At 43.0% G+C, this 13,590-nt stretch overlaps 2 protein-coding genes across 2 annotated transcripts in view; one reads left to right on the forward strand and one right to left on the reverse strand.

Annotated features, from left to right (window-relative positions):
- Window positions 1-547: 547 nt before the first annotated feature.
- Window positions 548-9,059, forward strand: LOC308379865 (citrate synthase, mitochondrial-like; the record flags this gene model as incomplete). The annotated part of the gene is given in 12 exon segments (XM_080857126.1): window positions 548-671; window positions 674-765; window positions 3,016-3,054; window positions 3,244-3,351; window positions 3,800-3,865; window positions 4,114-4,245; window positions 4,389-4,577; window positions 5,250-5,449; window positions 5,601-5,730; window positions 5,966-6,067; window positions 6,346-6,555; window positions 6,782-9,059. Coding segments are annotated over 12 exon segments (1,563 nt in total). The 3' UTR covers window positions 6,953-9,059.
- Window positions 9,060-12,845: 3,786 nt separating this feature from the next.
- Window positions 12,846-13,590, reverse strand: part of LOC308378811 (cyclin-dependent kinase 17-like) — a gene marked incomplete at both ends in the record, with an annotated part of 12,790 nt that continues 12,045 nt past the window's right edge. Inside the window, 2 exons of the mRNA XM_080855809.1 lie at window positions 12,846-12,952; window positions 13,279-13,356. Coding sequence (XP_080711935.1) covers window positions 12,846-12,952; window positions 13,279-13,356 — 185 coding nt within the window. The remainder of the gene's footprint in view (window positions 12,953-13,278; window positions 13,357-13,590) is intronic.

The raw sequence follows: 13,590 nt of genomic DNA on the forward strand, positions 1-13,590 counted from the left end.
TGCTTGCATGAGAGGGTGGTCAGTGGGTAACCTAACAAAGAGGGTAAGAGAATTAGTAGAACAATGAACATCTTAAAATGGTGTGGCCTAATTGGTGGTTGGCTTGATCGTCTCGTTTTTTTGTTATATATTTCATGTGATAGTGTGTCCCTCCAAATAAGGGATTGATAGTCTTGAACTTCAAGTTGTCAAGAACTTTTTCTATTTAAGGCAGCTTCTTATCATCCAAAAAAAAAGTGGGTAACCGTGTGTCATGCCGGTTTGTTCGCAAATGATTTGGCGTAGTTTAGTGGCATCTTATTATCATTGATTTAATTGTAAACACCGTGTATATATAGTATCATTATGATTCATCAGAAAGTGGCGAATCATCAGAAAGTAGCGAATCATTTTGATGAAACTGTTTCACCTTTGACAGGCAGCACAAATGAGTACACCTTCAACAGCCTTTTCATGTTAACCAATCAATGTCTTCAACTAAGAAAACTATCCAATCAATGTACTACATGAACTTCTCTGACCAATGGTATTGCTGTGCGTCATTGACATGAGAGCTCTCGTCACACCCACTCTGGCCTTTCTAGGCCCTCTATATTTTTTCAACCTTCACTTGGCTCACGGTCCGTACAGGGGCACCTTCATACGCTTTCTCGGTGCAGCAGGCATCGGCTTTTAGAATCATACCTTAAATTAAATTATTCCTACGTCCACATCATGTCCCTTCTATCAATCAGCAGGCTAGCGCCTAGGCTCCTTAATTCAACGGTAAGAGTACAGTACTGATTGCTTGAGTTTTTCCTGTGAAAACTGGTATCTAGCTAACCCTAGCCAATCTTAGCTAGCTACGTTTTCTAGCTAAAGTTAGCACTTAGCAAAGTTCATTTTGTGATGGAAAGTAATGCAGCAGACTGCCTAGCTAGCTATAGGAACAGCCAAGAAAATGTTTGGGGCGATGTAGCTTGCTGCCAAATGATTATACCGTAGGTCAATGTCATTTCAGGTATGATTAGTGTATTTTAAGGGTAACTTAGTGGTTTAGTTCCTTGAACGGAATCAAATAGAAAACTTTCAGCAGCTTATCAGGATTCATAGGAACTTTTGGCGATCATGCAAGTTCTTAAGTGACGTTAGCTAAGTTAGTAGATAACCTAGCTCCTTACGTTACTGACAGTTTCCCTGAATGTCCTTGTTGTGGAACTATTAATGAAGGTATGTATCAGTTACTTCAGGTGAACTGTAATGTAGCTTGACAGTACTTCTAAACTTGGCCATGGTTGCTAACATTTGTTGGTTAACAGTAAAGAACCAGTGAATGATCATGCTATTTAGCTAGCTATTTGCGAGCTAGTTCACTTATCTGAATGCCGGTTAGCGATCATAGACATTTAGCTAGCGATACTATCTGAAACTTGACATGCTCACCTATGTATACTGTTTTACGAGCATTTGGCCTTTGTGCAGGTAAAGATAGCGTATGTGTGCTAACTGGCTAGTCAGCTGTATAACATTAGATTCTTCATTTGCAGGACACTAGCAAAGGATATGAATGTAGTGGTCTAAGAGGCTAGCTATGTTACTTTAGATACTAGCAAAACTTGGTTAGTCTTGAATATTTAACAGCTGTGATTGCAGTGACCTTCGGTGCGTAATTTTAGCGACCCCTTTTATGTCCTTATTCGGTGCTTGCACGTTCCATGGTCCCAAAATTTGATTTGAATTTGTTCTCGTCATCTGTCATGCAAGTGTATATAGGATGTTTTAATGTAATTTGCCCTAGGCCTAGAAGGAGTTATTCAAAAGCATATACCATATTGCCTAGTGGTCAGTAGAACTCAGCGTTGTTGATGGGACATGCTGTCCCAAATTCAGCCGCAACTCAAAAGGGGTTCTTTCTCTGCACTTAACACTAACGTTTTATAGTCTGACTCTGTAGATATTTTTGCAAGTTTTGAATCATAAACAACATTATTTATGAAATAATGCCACCTAGGCCTTGTAGGTGTCATCCCTATCTCACAGAGATTTGTAGTTTTTTCTCAGTGTCGTCTTGTCTCGTTTGGCTATTATCCAAAATAAATGAATCTTAGTTAGTCTTCGTCAATCTCATGGCAAATAAGGCATGGAAGTTTGCGATCTTGAAAACCTAACTGCTAGCTGGTATTAAATTACACTGTCTAACATATATTATGCACAATATGTGCCTTTATCATGTCATTTGAATGGACTACGCATACTTTATATTCAAACGCTTGGAAGACAATGTATATAGGCTGAAAATGTGAGAAGAATTTCAGCAAAACTAAAATGTCATTCTTTTTTTTGTTATTCTTTTGGTTATGTTAGTGTTTATATCCGTTGTCACAAGAAAATATAACTATTATATTTCTGTAAAATCTTGTAATGCTCCATCTTGTCAGTGTGTATGCTTCTTTGGCTTCCGGTGTTGTCTTTTGCGGGTTCCAAATCCTACAGTTTGTCAACAAATACATGTGTACCACTGTGCATTAAGGAGTCTCGAAGCACCATTTGTATTTACGACAGTGGTGTAAAAGTGAGGTACACTCTGCAACTTTAGGGGGAGCTCAGTAACAAAAAATACCTTGAATGGCTGTATGAAACACTAGGCTACATCAGCGAGAGAGGTTGTGTCTTGGAGTCTGCTTATCTGCACCTGCAAATAGCTGATTATGACATGGAATATGATTTAGAAAGGTAATTGGACCTAAAGTTTACTGTTCAACTCGAGGAACATTTGGCAAAACTTCATTTCTCTCAAAATAATAACCAAATCACTAGTTGGCAAATTGTCTAGCAAATATAATGGATTGTTTTTATTGAATATCATAGGCTTGAAAAAAAAAATCAATATTATTAATGAGGTCTTTAATTAGAACTTTTTAGAAAACGAATGACATTAGTTGGCATTTACATCAGAAGACCTTTTCCTTTTCTAATTATGGAAGCTATTATGATGACAGTAAATTAATGTGACATTTTGTGTTTTTGTGGTTCTAGAATGGACTTATTGCAGCCAGACATGCCAGCACATCAACAGTAAGTACCACTGAACTCAGTACAGTATTGCTCAGTTCAATTTCACTGTTAAATTCCACCGTTGGAACTACTTGTTGAGTCAGTTTGGTTGAGAATGTGAAGCTCGTTAGGCCTGCTGTCTGAAAAAAGTGGTAAGGCGTGCTAGCCAGAAAAAGAGAGAAACATTTCTTTGTCTTGTGTCTGTTTCAGAACCTAAAAGATGTTCTTGTAGACCTCATTCCCAAAGAACAAACACGGGTCAAGAACTTCAAGCAACAATATGGCAAAACTAACATTGGCCAGATCACTGTGGATATGGTAAGAGACTGCATTAAAATGTATCCGATCGGCACCCCTGCCTCAAACAGCTTTGGTCTTTCATGTAGTTTGCATAGACAGAGTCTGTAAGTATGTTTGGTAAAAACATCTAAGTACTTTTATGTCCATTGTGATGAGAGTTATTAGCATCAGAAGAGTTGTGGAAAAGTACTGAAAAATATATTGAAAATTATGTAAAAACCTCTTGTGGACATATTTAGACCACTGTTTCGCAGCCGTTAATTATTTTGCTCGTCTGTCAGTGCATAATAAGTGATCTCAGGGGGTGAAGGTGCTTGTTCTCCCCTTTGGCTTTCCCCTTCTCTTTTGACCGTCTGGTCACAACTTATCGGATCTTATGGCATCAGTCTCCTGACTTGCTTATTTGATGTGTATACGAATGCATATGGATATCCAATATGCGCTGTGTGTCTTTTCTATGTGACAGGTGTATGGAGGGATGCGGGGAATGAAGGGGCTGGTGTATGAGACCTCTGTGCTGGACCCAGACGAGGTGAGCATCAGTTAACACACACAAACACACACACACACACACACACACAAGTTATGTTTTTGTATGTGTGCACATGTTATTGATTTCATATGCAGTGCAGAAAATTAGCTTTTAGCAGTATTGGCTAAAAGCAGAAAAATTCTCTGTGCTTCATCATACAGCAGAAGCTGATTTCTTTACGTTACCTCTGAAGTATGAGTGGTGCCTGATTGAGGTCACCCCTCTAACTCTCTCCTCATTCCTCACAGGGCATTCGTTTCCGTGGCTACAGTATTCCTGAGTGCCAGCAGCTGCTGCCGAAAGCTGCAGGAGGGGCGGAGCCTCTGCCCGAAGGCCTCTTCTGGCTGCTGGTCACTGGACAGGTGCCCAACGAAGAGCAGGTGAGAAGAGGCATCCTATACGACCTCCAACATGGGCTGGTCTCACAATTTCACCTACTAGCACCTAGCCTGCTGGGCCACAGAGCCCCCCCCCCCCCAGTTCACTGAGTTCACTGGTGCTACATGTGTTTGATTGATTGCAGGTGAGCTGGCTGTCAAAGGAATGGGCAAAGCGTGCGGCTCTGCCCTCCCACGTAGTAACCATGCTGGACAACTTCCCCACCAACCTGCACCCCATGTCCCAGTTCAGCGCCGCCATCACAGCACTCAACAGCGAGAGCACCTTTGCCCGGGCTTATTCGGAAGGAGTCAACAAGTCCAAGTACTGGGAGGTCAGTTGTAATTTCACAGAAAAAAAAATTTGATCAGTTTTGTCTGGAACCTTGAATCCACATCATCACACCAACGCGGAAATAACATTGTCATAAACCTTTTTCATCTCAGCTCTTTTTACATAAAGGTAAGATGTATCAATGTGGCTCCAGTTCGACAGTGTACATAAGGCCCCCAGGGTACACATTTATAACAAACTAGAAGTGCCGTGGTGTGGGGAGGTGGACAGTGTGTTGAGGAGCCTGATGGGTTGTAAGAAATATGTATTGCACAGCACAACTGATGGGGTTTAAATGCTGCGGTACCGTAAGGGGTGGGAGTGGCCCTCCTAATGCAGGAGGCCCTCTGGATGCAGCGCTTTTGGAAAGTGTCCTCGAAGGAAGGGAGAGGCACTCCGATGATGTCAGCGACTGTTTTTGCAATCTGCTTTTGCAATCTGTTTTTGCAATCCGTCACATGCTCTTGCAATCTGCAGCGCTGACACTGCTGTACCTAACGGATAAAAAAAACCCTCATGTGCCTGAAAGCCTCAAAGCCTGGACAGCTTCCCCTTATAGTTAATACACTGACAAACAAAACCGTTGTCTGAAATGTACCTAAAGTGAAATGTTCATGTATGTACATCTGTATGGATATCATTTATAAGGCTCATGTTGATCTCTTCATTGCAGTTTGTCTATGAGGACTCCATGGACTTGATCGCCAAGCTCCCCTGTGTGGCGGCTAAGATCTACCGCAATCTGTACCGCGAGGGCAGCAGCATCGGGGCCATCGACTCCAACCTGGACTGGTCCCACAACTTCACCAACATGCTGGGCTACAACGACGCCCAGTTCACTGAGCTCATGCGCCTCTACCTCACCATCCATAGGTCAGTCTCCCCCCCCCCGCCCCCCCCCCCCAGCACTGTGCCATCAGTCAGCACAGGCTTCTCCTGAAGGACATTTCTGCTTCACAGACCGCAAGCATTTCGGGTGGATTAGGAATTGAGGGCTCTTCTCTTGTGTGTTCCTTTCATATAGTGACCACGAGGGAGGTAATGTGAGTGCCCATACCAGCCATCTGGTGGGCAGTGCCCTCTCTGATCCCTATCTGTCCTTCAGCGCTGCCATGAATGGCCTGGCAGGGCCCCTGCATGGACTGGCTAATCAGGTTTGTAGACCACCACAGCTACCATGCCAATCCTGTGTATTTTTCCCATTTAGTTTTAGTTAGGAATGGGTTTTGCAGGAAAGTAAGAGGTCAAGATGACCGTCTGGTGTGTGTGTGATTGAGACACGATGAGCGAGAAATTGAGGTGTGTGTGTGAGCGAGATAGATGTTTGTGAAGAGCTGTGTAGAAACTGTGAAGTGGAGTGAAACTGAGAGCTGATGCTGTGTGCTGCAGGAGGTGCTGGTGTGGCTGACGGCTCTGCAGAAGGAGATGGGCGGAGAGGTGTCTGACGAGCACATGAGGGACTACATCTGGAACACTCTTAAGTCTGGAAGGGTGAGTCTATTGGAGAACAAAAACTCGTCAAACTCTGTCCTCCCTTGTCATGTCAGCACAGTTTGTTCATATCATATAACAGAACATTTCATTAAATAGAAGATTTCATTAAATAGTACAGAAGTCCCCACAGAAATATGTTCTCCGACTGTAATCTTGCTCTGATGCAGAAGCATTAAGGCTGGAGTTCCCATCAAAGTGTTTTTTTTGGGTTCTCCTTAACAATAACTCTGTCTCGCTGCTCATCTCCCTTTGACCTACTCTCCCTTGGGTCTCAGGTGGTACCAGGCTATGGCCATGCAGTTCTGAGGAAGACTGACCCACGCTACGAATGTCAGCGTGAGTTTGCCCTGAAGCACCTGCCCGATGACCCCATGTTTAAGCTGGTGGCTCAGCTCTACAAGATTGTCCCCAACGTGCTGCTGGAGCAGGGCAAGGCCAAGAACCCCTGGCCCAATGTGGACGCACACAGTGGAGTCCTGCTGCAGGTCAGTCCACGGTCACCTCTTAGAGCAGGATAGCAGTGATGCCACTCCCACTAATAAAAAGATATAATGAATAGAATTTGATATCCAATTTCCATAGAATTTAGAAATATAGAAATTTTACAGAATTTTTAAATATAGAATTTATAGAATTGATTGAACACACTTACAATTTGGACCAGTAGTTGCTTTAAATTCAGACTGTCCTCTGTGTTCCTCTCTCCTGTAGTACTATACCATGACTGAGATGAACTACTACACGGTGCTGTTCGGCGTGTCCCGGGCGCTGGGGGTGCTGGCCCAGCTGATCTGGAGCCGAGCGCTGGGCTTCCCCCTGGAGCGCCCCAAATCCATGAGCAGTGACGGACTCATGACTCTAGTCGGCGCCAAGTCTGGATAAAGCTTGAGGGACGGACCAAGCTTCTCCAGTATAGGGACATTGGGGGTAAAGGGAAGAAAACAAAAACAAACAAACAAACAAACAAAAACAAACAAAAAAAGATCAAAAAACACCAAGCACCAATAGAAGGGGGATTCTGAAAGACACTGTGTTCCATCTGAAAAAGGGCCAGCGCCGTTCCCCTCTGGTGAAACTCACCCCCATTCATGTTCCCTGAGCAGAACTTCAACACAGAGGGGAGGGAAGGGAACGGTTCTCTGCTCATATGATGTTTCATATCCTCATCACTTTTACGGAGCCCAATACCTGTCTGTTCCTGCTCAAGTCACCATTCTACCTTTTAGTTCCAGTTGTGCTTGTCCCCTTTTTTGTTAGTGGAAGACGGGTAGGGATTTGCTCTGACATAGATTAATAACCCTAACAGCAAGTCATTGCAAGAACAACCTTTAAGGATCGTCATGTGGCTGGGCCAATGCAGTGACGTAACGTATTCTTTCTGTGTGCTGGATGAACCATCATGTTTCCATTTGGTTACCATTGCTGTAGGAGAGCTCTGGGGAAAGACCTTGACGAGTAACCTCTCGTGTGCTGCTAAATGTTCAGCATTGCTATTACTGTTATTCAGTTGACTAGATTAAACTAGATTAAGTTCAAGTCCCCTTGAAATGATTGAAGAAGCTGTTTTGTGAACATCGGGCTTGCTGTAGTTTTTACCGTTGCACCTAAATGTTGGGTTATTATGGATTTACAGCTCAGTTTCATCTCTGAACACTCCAGCTCACAGGAATTGGAGGTCATGTCTCAACTCCAAGCTGCAGTGCAGTCTGCCACTCACATTTCAGTGACCTCAAAGACCCTCTCACCACTCACTGACTCTGGCCGGCAACTTCCATCCTCGCGAGGTGAAATCTCTGAAATACAAATGCTGTCTTTCTTTAAAATTATATATAAGGGATTCTGTTTCAGGATCATCAGGAATTTAAGTGGTAGCTTTTCACGGATGTTAAACCAGGGAAAACCGACTTGGGTTTGTTCTGGAAGTCCAGGAGACGGGCGGCTCACATGTGCAGCCTCAGAGCAAGCCAGAACCCAATGACCGGAGCAACAGTGAACTGGGCTATAGGATCCTCTCGTATGATTTTGTTTTATTGTGTGTGTGTGTGTGTGTGTGTGTGTGTGTGTGTGTGTGTTTATTCTACCCAAGCCCTTCAGTGGCCTGCTACTCCAAAAGGAGCACTTGCTTAGTTAAAATGCCTCAGCAAGCGTGGGTGGAAAGCTAGAGCCCATCTGGATGAGATACTGACATACTGAATTTGTACGCTCCTGAAAACATCACCCTATTACAACCAGAGATGGTATTATTATTATTTTAATTATAATTATTAAAATTATGAAAGCACATCTTTTATATGTAAAACAGGACCAGAAGAGAGCCAGATGAGCTTCACCCCGCAGTCTGGTAGTAAGAGAAGTAGCCTTATATGTTGTGTGTGCATAGTTTGGCTGTCAGACTTCTGTATAGAAGTGAATTATAATCCTGTATTAACAGTTCTGTGTTGTCTTAGGAGGTAATGATTTTGAAGGCACCTAATGTATTTATTTTGTGCATGTAAATATTGATGTGTGCATATTCCATAAAGCCAGTGTGGATAGTTTTGGTCAGAGAGGATCCAGAGTATTATTCAATTTCACCACTCAATTTGCTCCCCAACTCAATGGTTCTGGTTTGCTCTTGGGCGTTTGGCTGGTGCGTGTGAGCTGCTCCCTGTGACGTGGTGTCCTACAGCACTCCATGACTACACCACTCTGTATAGTATGGCAGCACTCTTCTCACTGTGGGACTCTTCCACATATATTTATATTTCTATCATGTATCTGTAGGTCTAATTAAACTCGTATGTTATTTTGTGTTTTCTTTTGCCATATAGTTTTTAGGTGTAAAGGTTTGGAGTAGGCGCAGCTCCACTAGAATAAAGTGACTGGTGTGACCGTCAGGGACAGAAGCTATTGGGAAAGGGGCAGAGGAGCACACTTATTAACAATAATGACAATAACAACTGTAATGGGTGGGGGGAACAAAGGAAAAATAAAGTGTTTTTATTAACAAGTCTTTTCTCTTGGTTGGCACTTCTAAGACAATCTGTATTGAATTACTCTTGAGGTTAAACCAGAGAGACATGTCTTAACACTTTTCTCTGACAGCAGGTCTGTTATGGTGTTACCAGATAAGATGGTGGATAGCTAGTTGGTACACAGGATGCTATACAAACGTGTCAACATGTGAGAGGCTCTGGAACTCAAGTGTGAACATTAGAGAGTTTGATCTGTGATCAAGCTCTGATCTGCTGTGACAAAAAAACAAGGGAGCAGGTCACCATTGCGGCGAGTGCTTTGAAGAGGACCTGTTATTCCCATTTTCAGTGTTGATAATTTTATTCTTTGGGTCTACTAAAATAGATTTACCAGCTTCAGTGTTCCAAAAACACATTTTCTCGTACTGTACATATTTATTAAGCCTCTGTCTGAGGCACTGTTAGAGCTCCTGTGTCTTTAACAACCCCCACCCAATGAACTCGGTGTGCTATGATTGGTGAGCTAGGCAGGCAATAGGCATTGTGCTATGCGATTGCGTCATCTTGTAACAAAGGAAAAGGCCCTGAATTCCAATTAGTTGTGTCAGCTGCTGTGAGTTTTTTTTCAGAGGCAGTTACTCCCTCTGGAGTGTACTTTGGGCTTTGTTTGCATACACAAAAAGCTATACAACTCATGAAGGGCAAGGGGAAAAACTGGAAATGCATACTCAATCTTAAAATCTAAAAGCCTTATTCACATGCAAAGGAGGGACACAATGAGAGGCTGACTTTCAGACATGTTTATTAGTGGAGAATCCTTCATTAGATAGAAGACGGCTAGACTTGCCAGACAGGCTGAACTCGCTTCATTTTAGGATGACTTCTGTCTTGAAATGAGAGGATGAGCAGGAAAAAACAATACCAGCTAGGGAAACAGGAAATCGTACACAGACACTCAATAAACAGGTTGATTCTGGTCCCATTTGGTGAGCTGCTCTGGGTTCGCTTGATTTAAGTCATGAGCAACTTACAAAGGAAGACAACATTTCAAATATGACTGGAATGAATGCACCAAACATGATGTAGCTGAGGAGCCAGTTCTATTTGCAGCATTAGCAAGCCATTTTAATTTATCTATCTGCTTCATATTGGTCTTGAGTCAAACGGCTTGGGTATGTTTTTAACAGCTGTTTTCCACTTAACATTTACATCACAGTTTCCATCTTCAGGGCTGTTGAAGTCTACACATCAGAGTTAACTCAACCAGTGTCTACATTCACCACAAGATCACCATAATGACATTTAGCAACCTTAGCCTCAATCTAGTGATATCTGTTAAAAGCCAAGTAACAGAAAATATTGCTAAGTAGATAAGAAAGCTGGCATGTTTTCCTCTGATGTGACGCCTGGGTGTGAAAATCCGGCCTGGCTAAGCTTTCAAAGACAACGTGCTTAATTGCATTCCATGTGTACTGAGAGCAAGTCTCTGTAAAGTGGTGCTAATATGTAGCCCTCCGAGGAGTTTACTCCAACCTCAGGTGAAGGACCAGAAACAGTGGTGAAGTAGGAACTCCTTTTCTTCGGAGAGGCCCAGATTCTGTGGTGCACGTTTTCAGTATAATAGTATGCTGTGTGAAACAGGTTATGGCTAAGGGGTACTGTGGATCTCCAGAATGACAGCGACATCAAATTAACTCAACATGGAGACGAAATCGTTCCTGCAAATCAGATAATGCTAAGATGAGGTCCTGAGGTGGCAAATGAAGATGAGTACTGTGCTCCATGGTTGTCCAGTAAACCTGAGCCACAATTAATCCTCTAACCTTCACAACCAAAACATGAACAGACAACAACAAACAAATAGTTTACAAGAACAATTAATATGGGGGAAGGAAACATACAGCAGTACTTAAGAGTCCTTGCCTTTTGAGTTGGGTTATCTTCAGTTGTTTCTACACAATTTGTGTGGGGACCAAAGAGTCTCATGAGGTGTCTGTGTGTACGTGCATTTCCACAGATGATGCACAACCATGGGAGATCAGTTGCAGTGACTTGGAGAGGAGTGCGTACCTATGTGAATAACCAGTGAAGTTAGAGTCAATGGTCCTGTCAGGGATGAGAGTGGTTTACATGTACTGAGGTATAGCCTATGCAAGACTGAGAGAACTGAATACACAATGCCTTGCTGAGCTCCCAGAGCTCTCGGAGTTTCTGAGATATGAGAACTGGACAACGGACTTAATATCCCTGTAGATGTCCTAGTTTTTGTATTGCTTTCTGTTCTGAACTGGGTTAAGATCTGAGCATCCTTCTTTGGATCTGACTCTTTTCTGTTAATAGCCATAGACGGCTCTGGCTTCTAGCCAGATTCTTGAATGGCCTAACTGAGCTCTGTAAATCTACCATCACAGTGTCACATTTTCAGTGAGACTATAGAACTACAATACCCACAAGCCTATATGGCTCTGCCCCTGAGCAGAGTGAGCATGTTAAATGCCATGGTTGTGTCATGGTGTACACACGAGTCTCAGTGAAAACATCCTCACACATACACAAAACACAGTTCTGTCCATTCCACACCAAGGTGTGTTTTATGAAGCAATACGCCTGAGTGGGTTCACAGAGAAATAAGGTGCCAGAATAATTATATCTGTGAAACATGTGAAGCACATGAGTTCTCATTCCGTGTTATTCAGACTAAGTAATCCTTATGTTACTTAAGGGAAGCACAACCGTTACGTGTTCAACAGTGGAGTGGGAGCAGCTGCTTGATTTTAGGTTATATGCCAATGAAATGCCACCTGGGCCACACACTACCACGAGTACCGACACTGGCACACGTCAAAGCAGTGAGTGAAAGTGGGTGCACCCCGCTGTATGCATGCTGAGATGTGATGTGATATAGAAGATACAGCTGAGTAGCAACCGCAACTTAGCTAACTGTCAAGGTATTCCACCTCTGTTCCACAGTCCTCAGTCGGGGTCCTGAAAACAAACAAAAAAAGATGCAGCAGCAGCAATGAGGTTTGTCCTCTTCCTCGTCCTTTAGTTTTGTCAGAGTTCCTTCAATTTCTCCATTATACTCCCAAGTTTTTCATCTGGATCTTGATGTTTGTCTCCATGGTTATATTTTATATCTCAGTTTGTGTGTTGGATAAATAAGTGCAAAAAGCCTCTTTTTCCTAAAACAACACACTCTGCCTCCGATTCTTTCCCTCGGCTGAAAGAGAGAGAGAGAGAGATGGAGAGATTGTTGGTGTTGGTAAGATTGCCAATTTGTATGTTTGCTCTGTTGTTCTACTGTTGGACACTTTATTTTTGAGCAGCTGGACAATGTGAATGTATGTGTCAAACATTAAACACTTGCACAAAGCCAGTAAAATATGATCATGAAATTGCCTTCGCATCACAAAGATACCAGTAAATGTTTCCGTTTCATTTAAAAGTTGGATACCTTAGCATTTCTCGTCCTCTCAAAATGTCTATGTGGAGTCAGTGTACTACTGGGTAGACAGTACTTGACAGTCACAAATGGAAATGGAAACTCTGACATGTAAGTGTCACGCATATTCTGTTAAGTTCCTTTGTACATCGCTCTGGATAAAAGCGTCTGCTAAATGACTAAATGTAATGTAATGCAAGTTTCCAGGTAGCATCACAAGTGCTCCAGTGGATTCTGAACACACCAAAAAATGAAATGAAAACACCAAAGGTCATGCTTTATCACAAACAGGTTCAGGAAGAGAAGGGGAAAAGCGAGAGGGATCAGACAGGGAAAGAGAGAGCAGGTATTTACCATGGTGATGGTAACCATGGCTGATTCAGCCTGTGGGGGGAGAGGAGGAGGAGGAGGAGGAGGGCTGCAGCCCTGGTTTGGCTTCTTCTCTTTGGGCAAACTCATGAGTAACATACTCTACCTTACGGCCCGCTGCGTTATGTGGGACAGGGCATGGCCAGGGAGCGACAGATGAACAGCGAAAGACAGACACATACGAAGAGGAAGCGGAGGGCGAGAGGACAGAGATGCAAAGTTCACAGGTGGCAGCAGTGAGCAAGAAGGAAGAGAAAGAGACACAACTTCACAATTACCACAAACACGTCACAGATATGATACAGGTACGTTTCTTACTGCTGTGTGTGTGTGTGTGTGTGTGTGTGTGCGTGTGTGTGTGTGTGTGTGTGTGTGTGTGTGTGTGTGTGTGTGTGTGTGTGTGTGTGTGTGTGTGTGTGTGTGTGTGTGTGTGTGTGACTAACCTGTGTCTGCTTGCCTCACTGGGCGCCTTCCTGGGTCCTTCTGGAGCATAATGTCTTTCACTGAGAAGATGGAAGCCGCTGAAAAAGTACACAAGAGCCACTTGATGTTTTATGTGGCCTCACCATTGCAGGTACTTCACAATTCATTATGTCATGTTTTACTGTAACTGTTTGTTGGTCTTATCCCCTCTACCCAAACTTTGCTAAATCTAGAACCTTTAACCACCTTTTCAAACTATCCTGATATGAATCAATGTTGTAATGACTCCTGTGTTTGTGGCCATGTGGTCACTCAACTTTCTATCTATAGCT

This window comes from Sprattus sprattus, assembly GCF_963457725.1.
Source record: "Sprattus sprattus genome assembly, chromosome: 18".
NCBI lineage: Eukaryota > Metazoa > Chordata > Actinopteri > Clupeiformes > Clupeidae > Sprattus > Sprattus sprattus.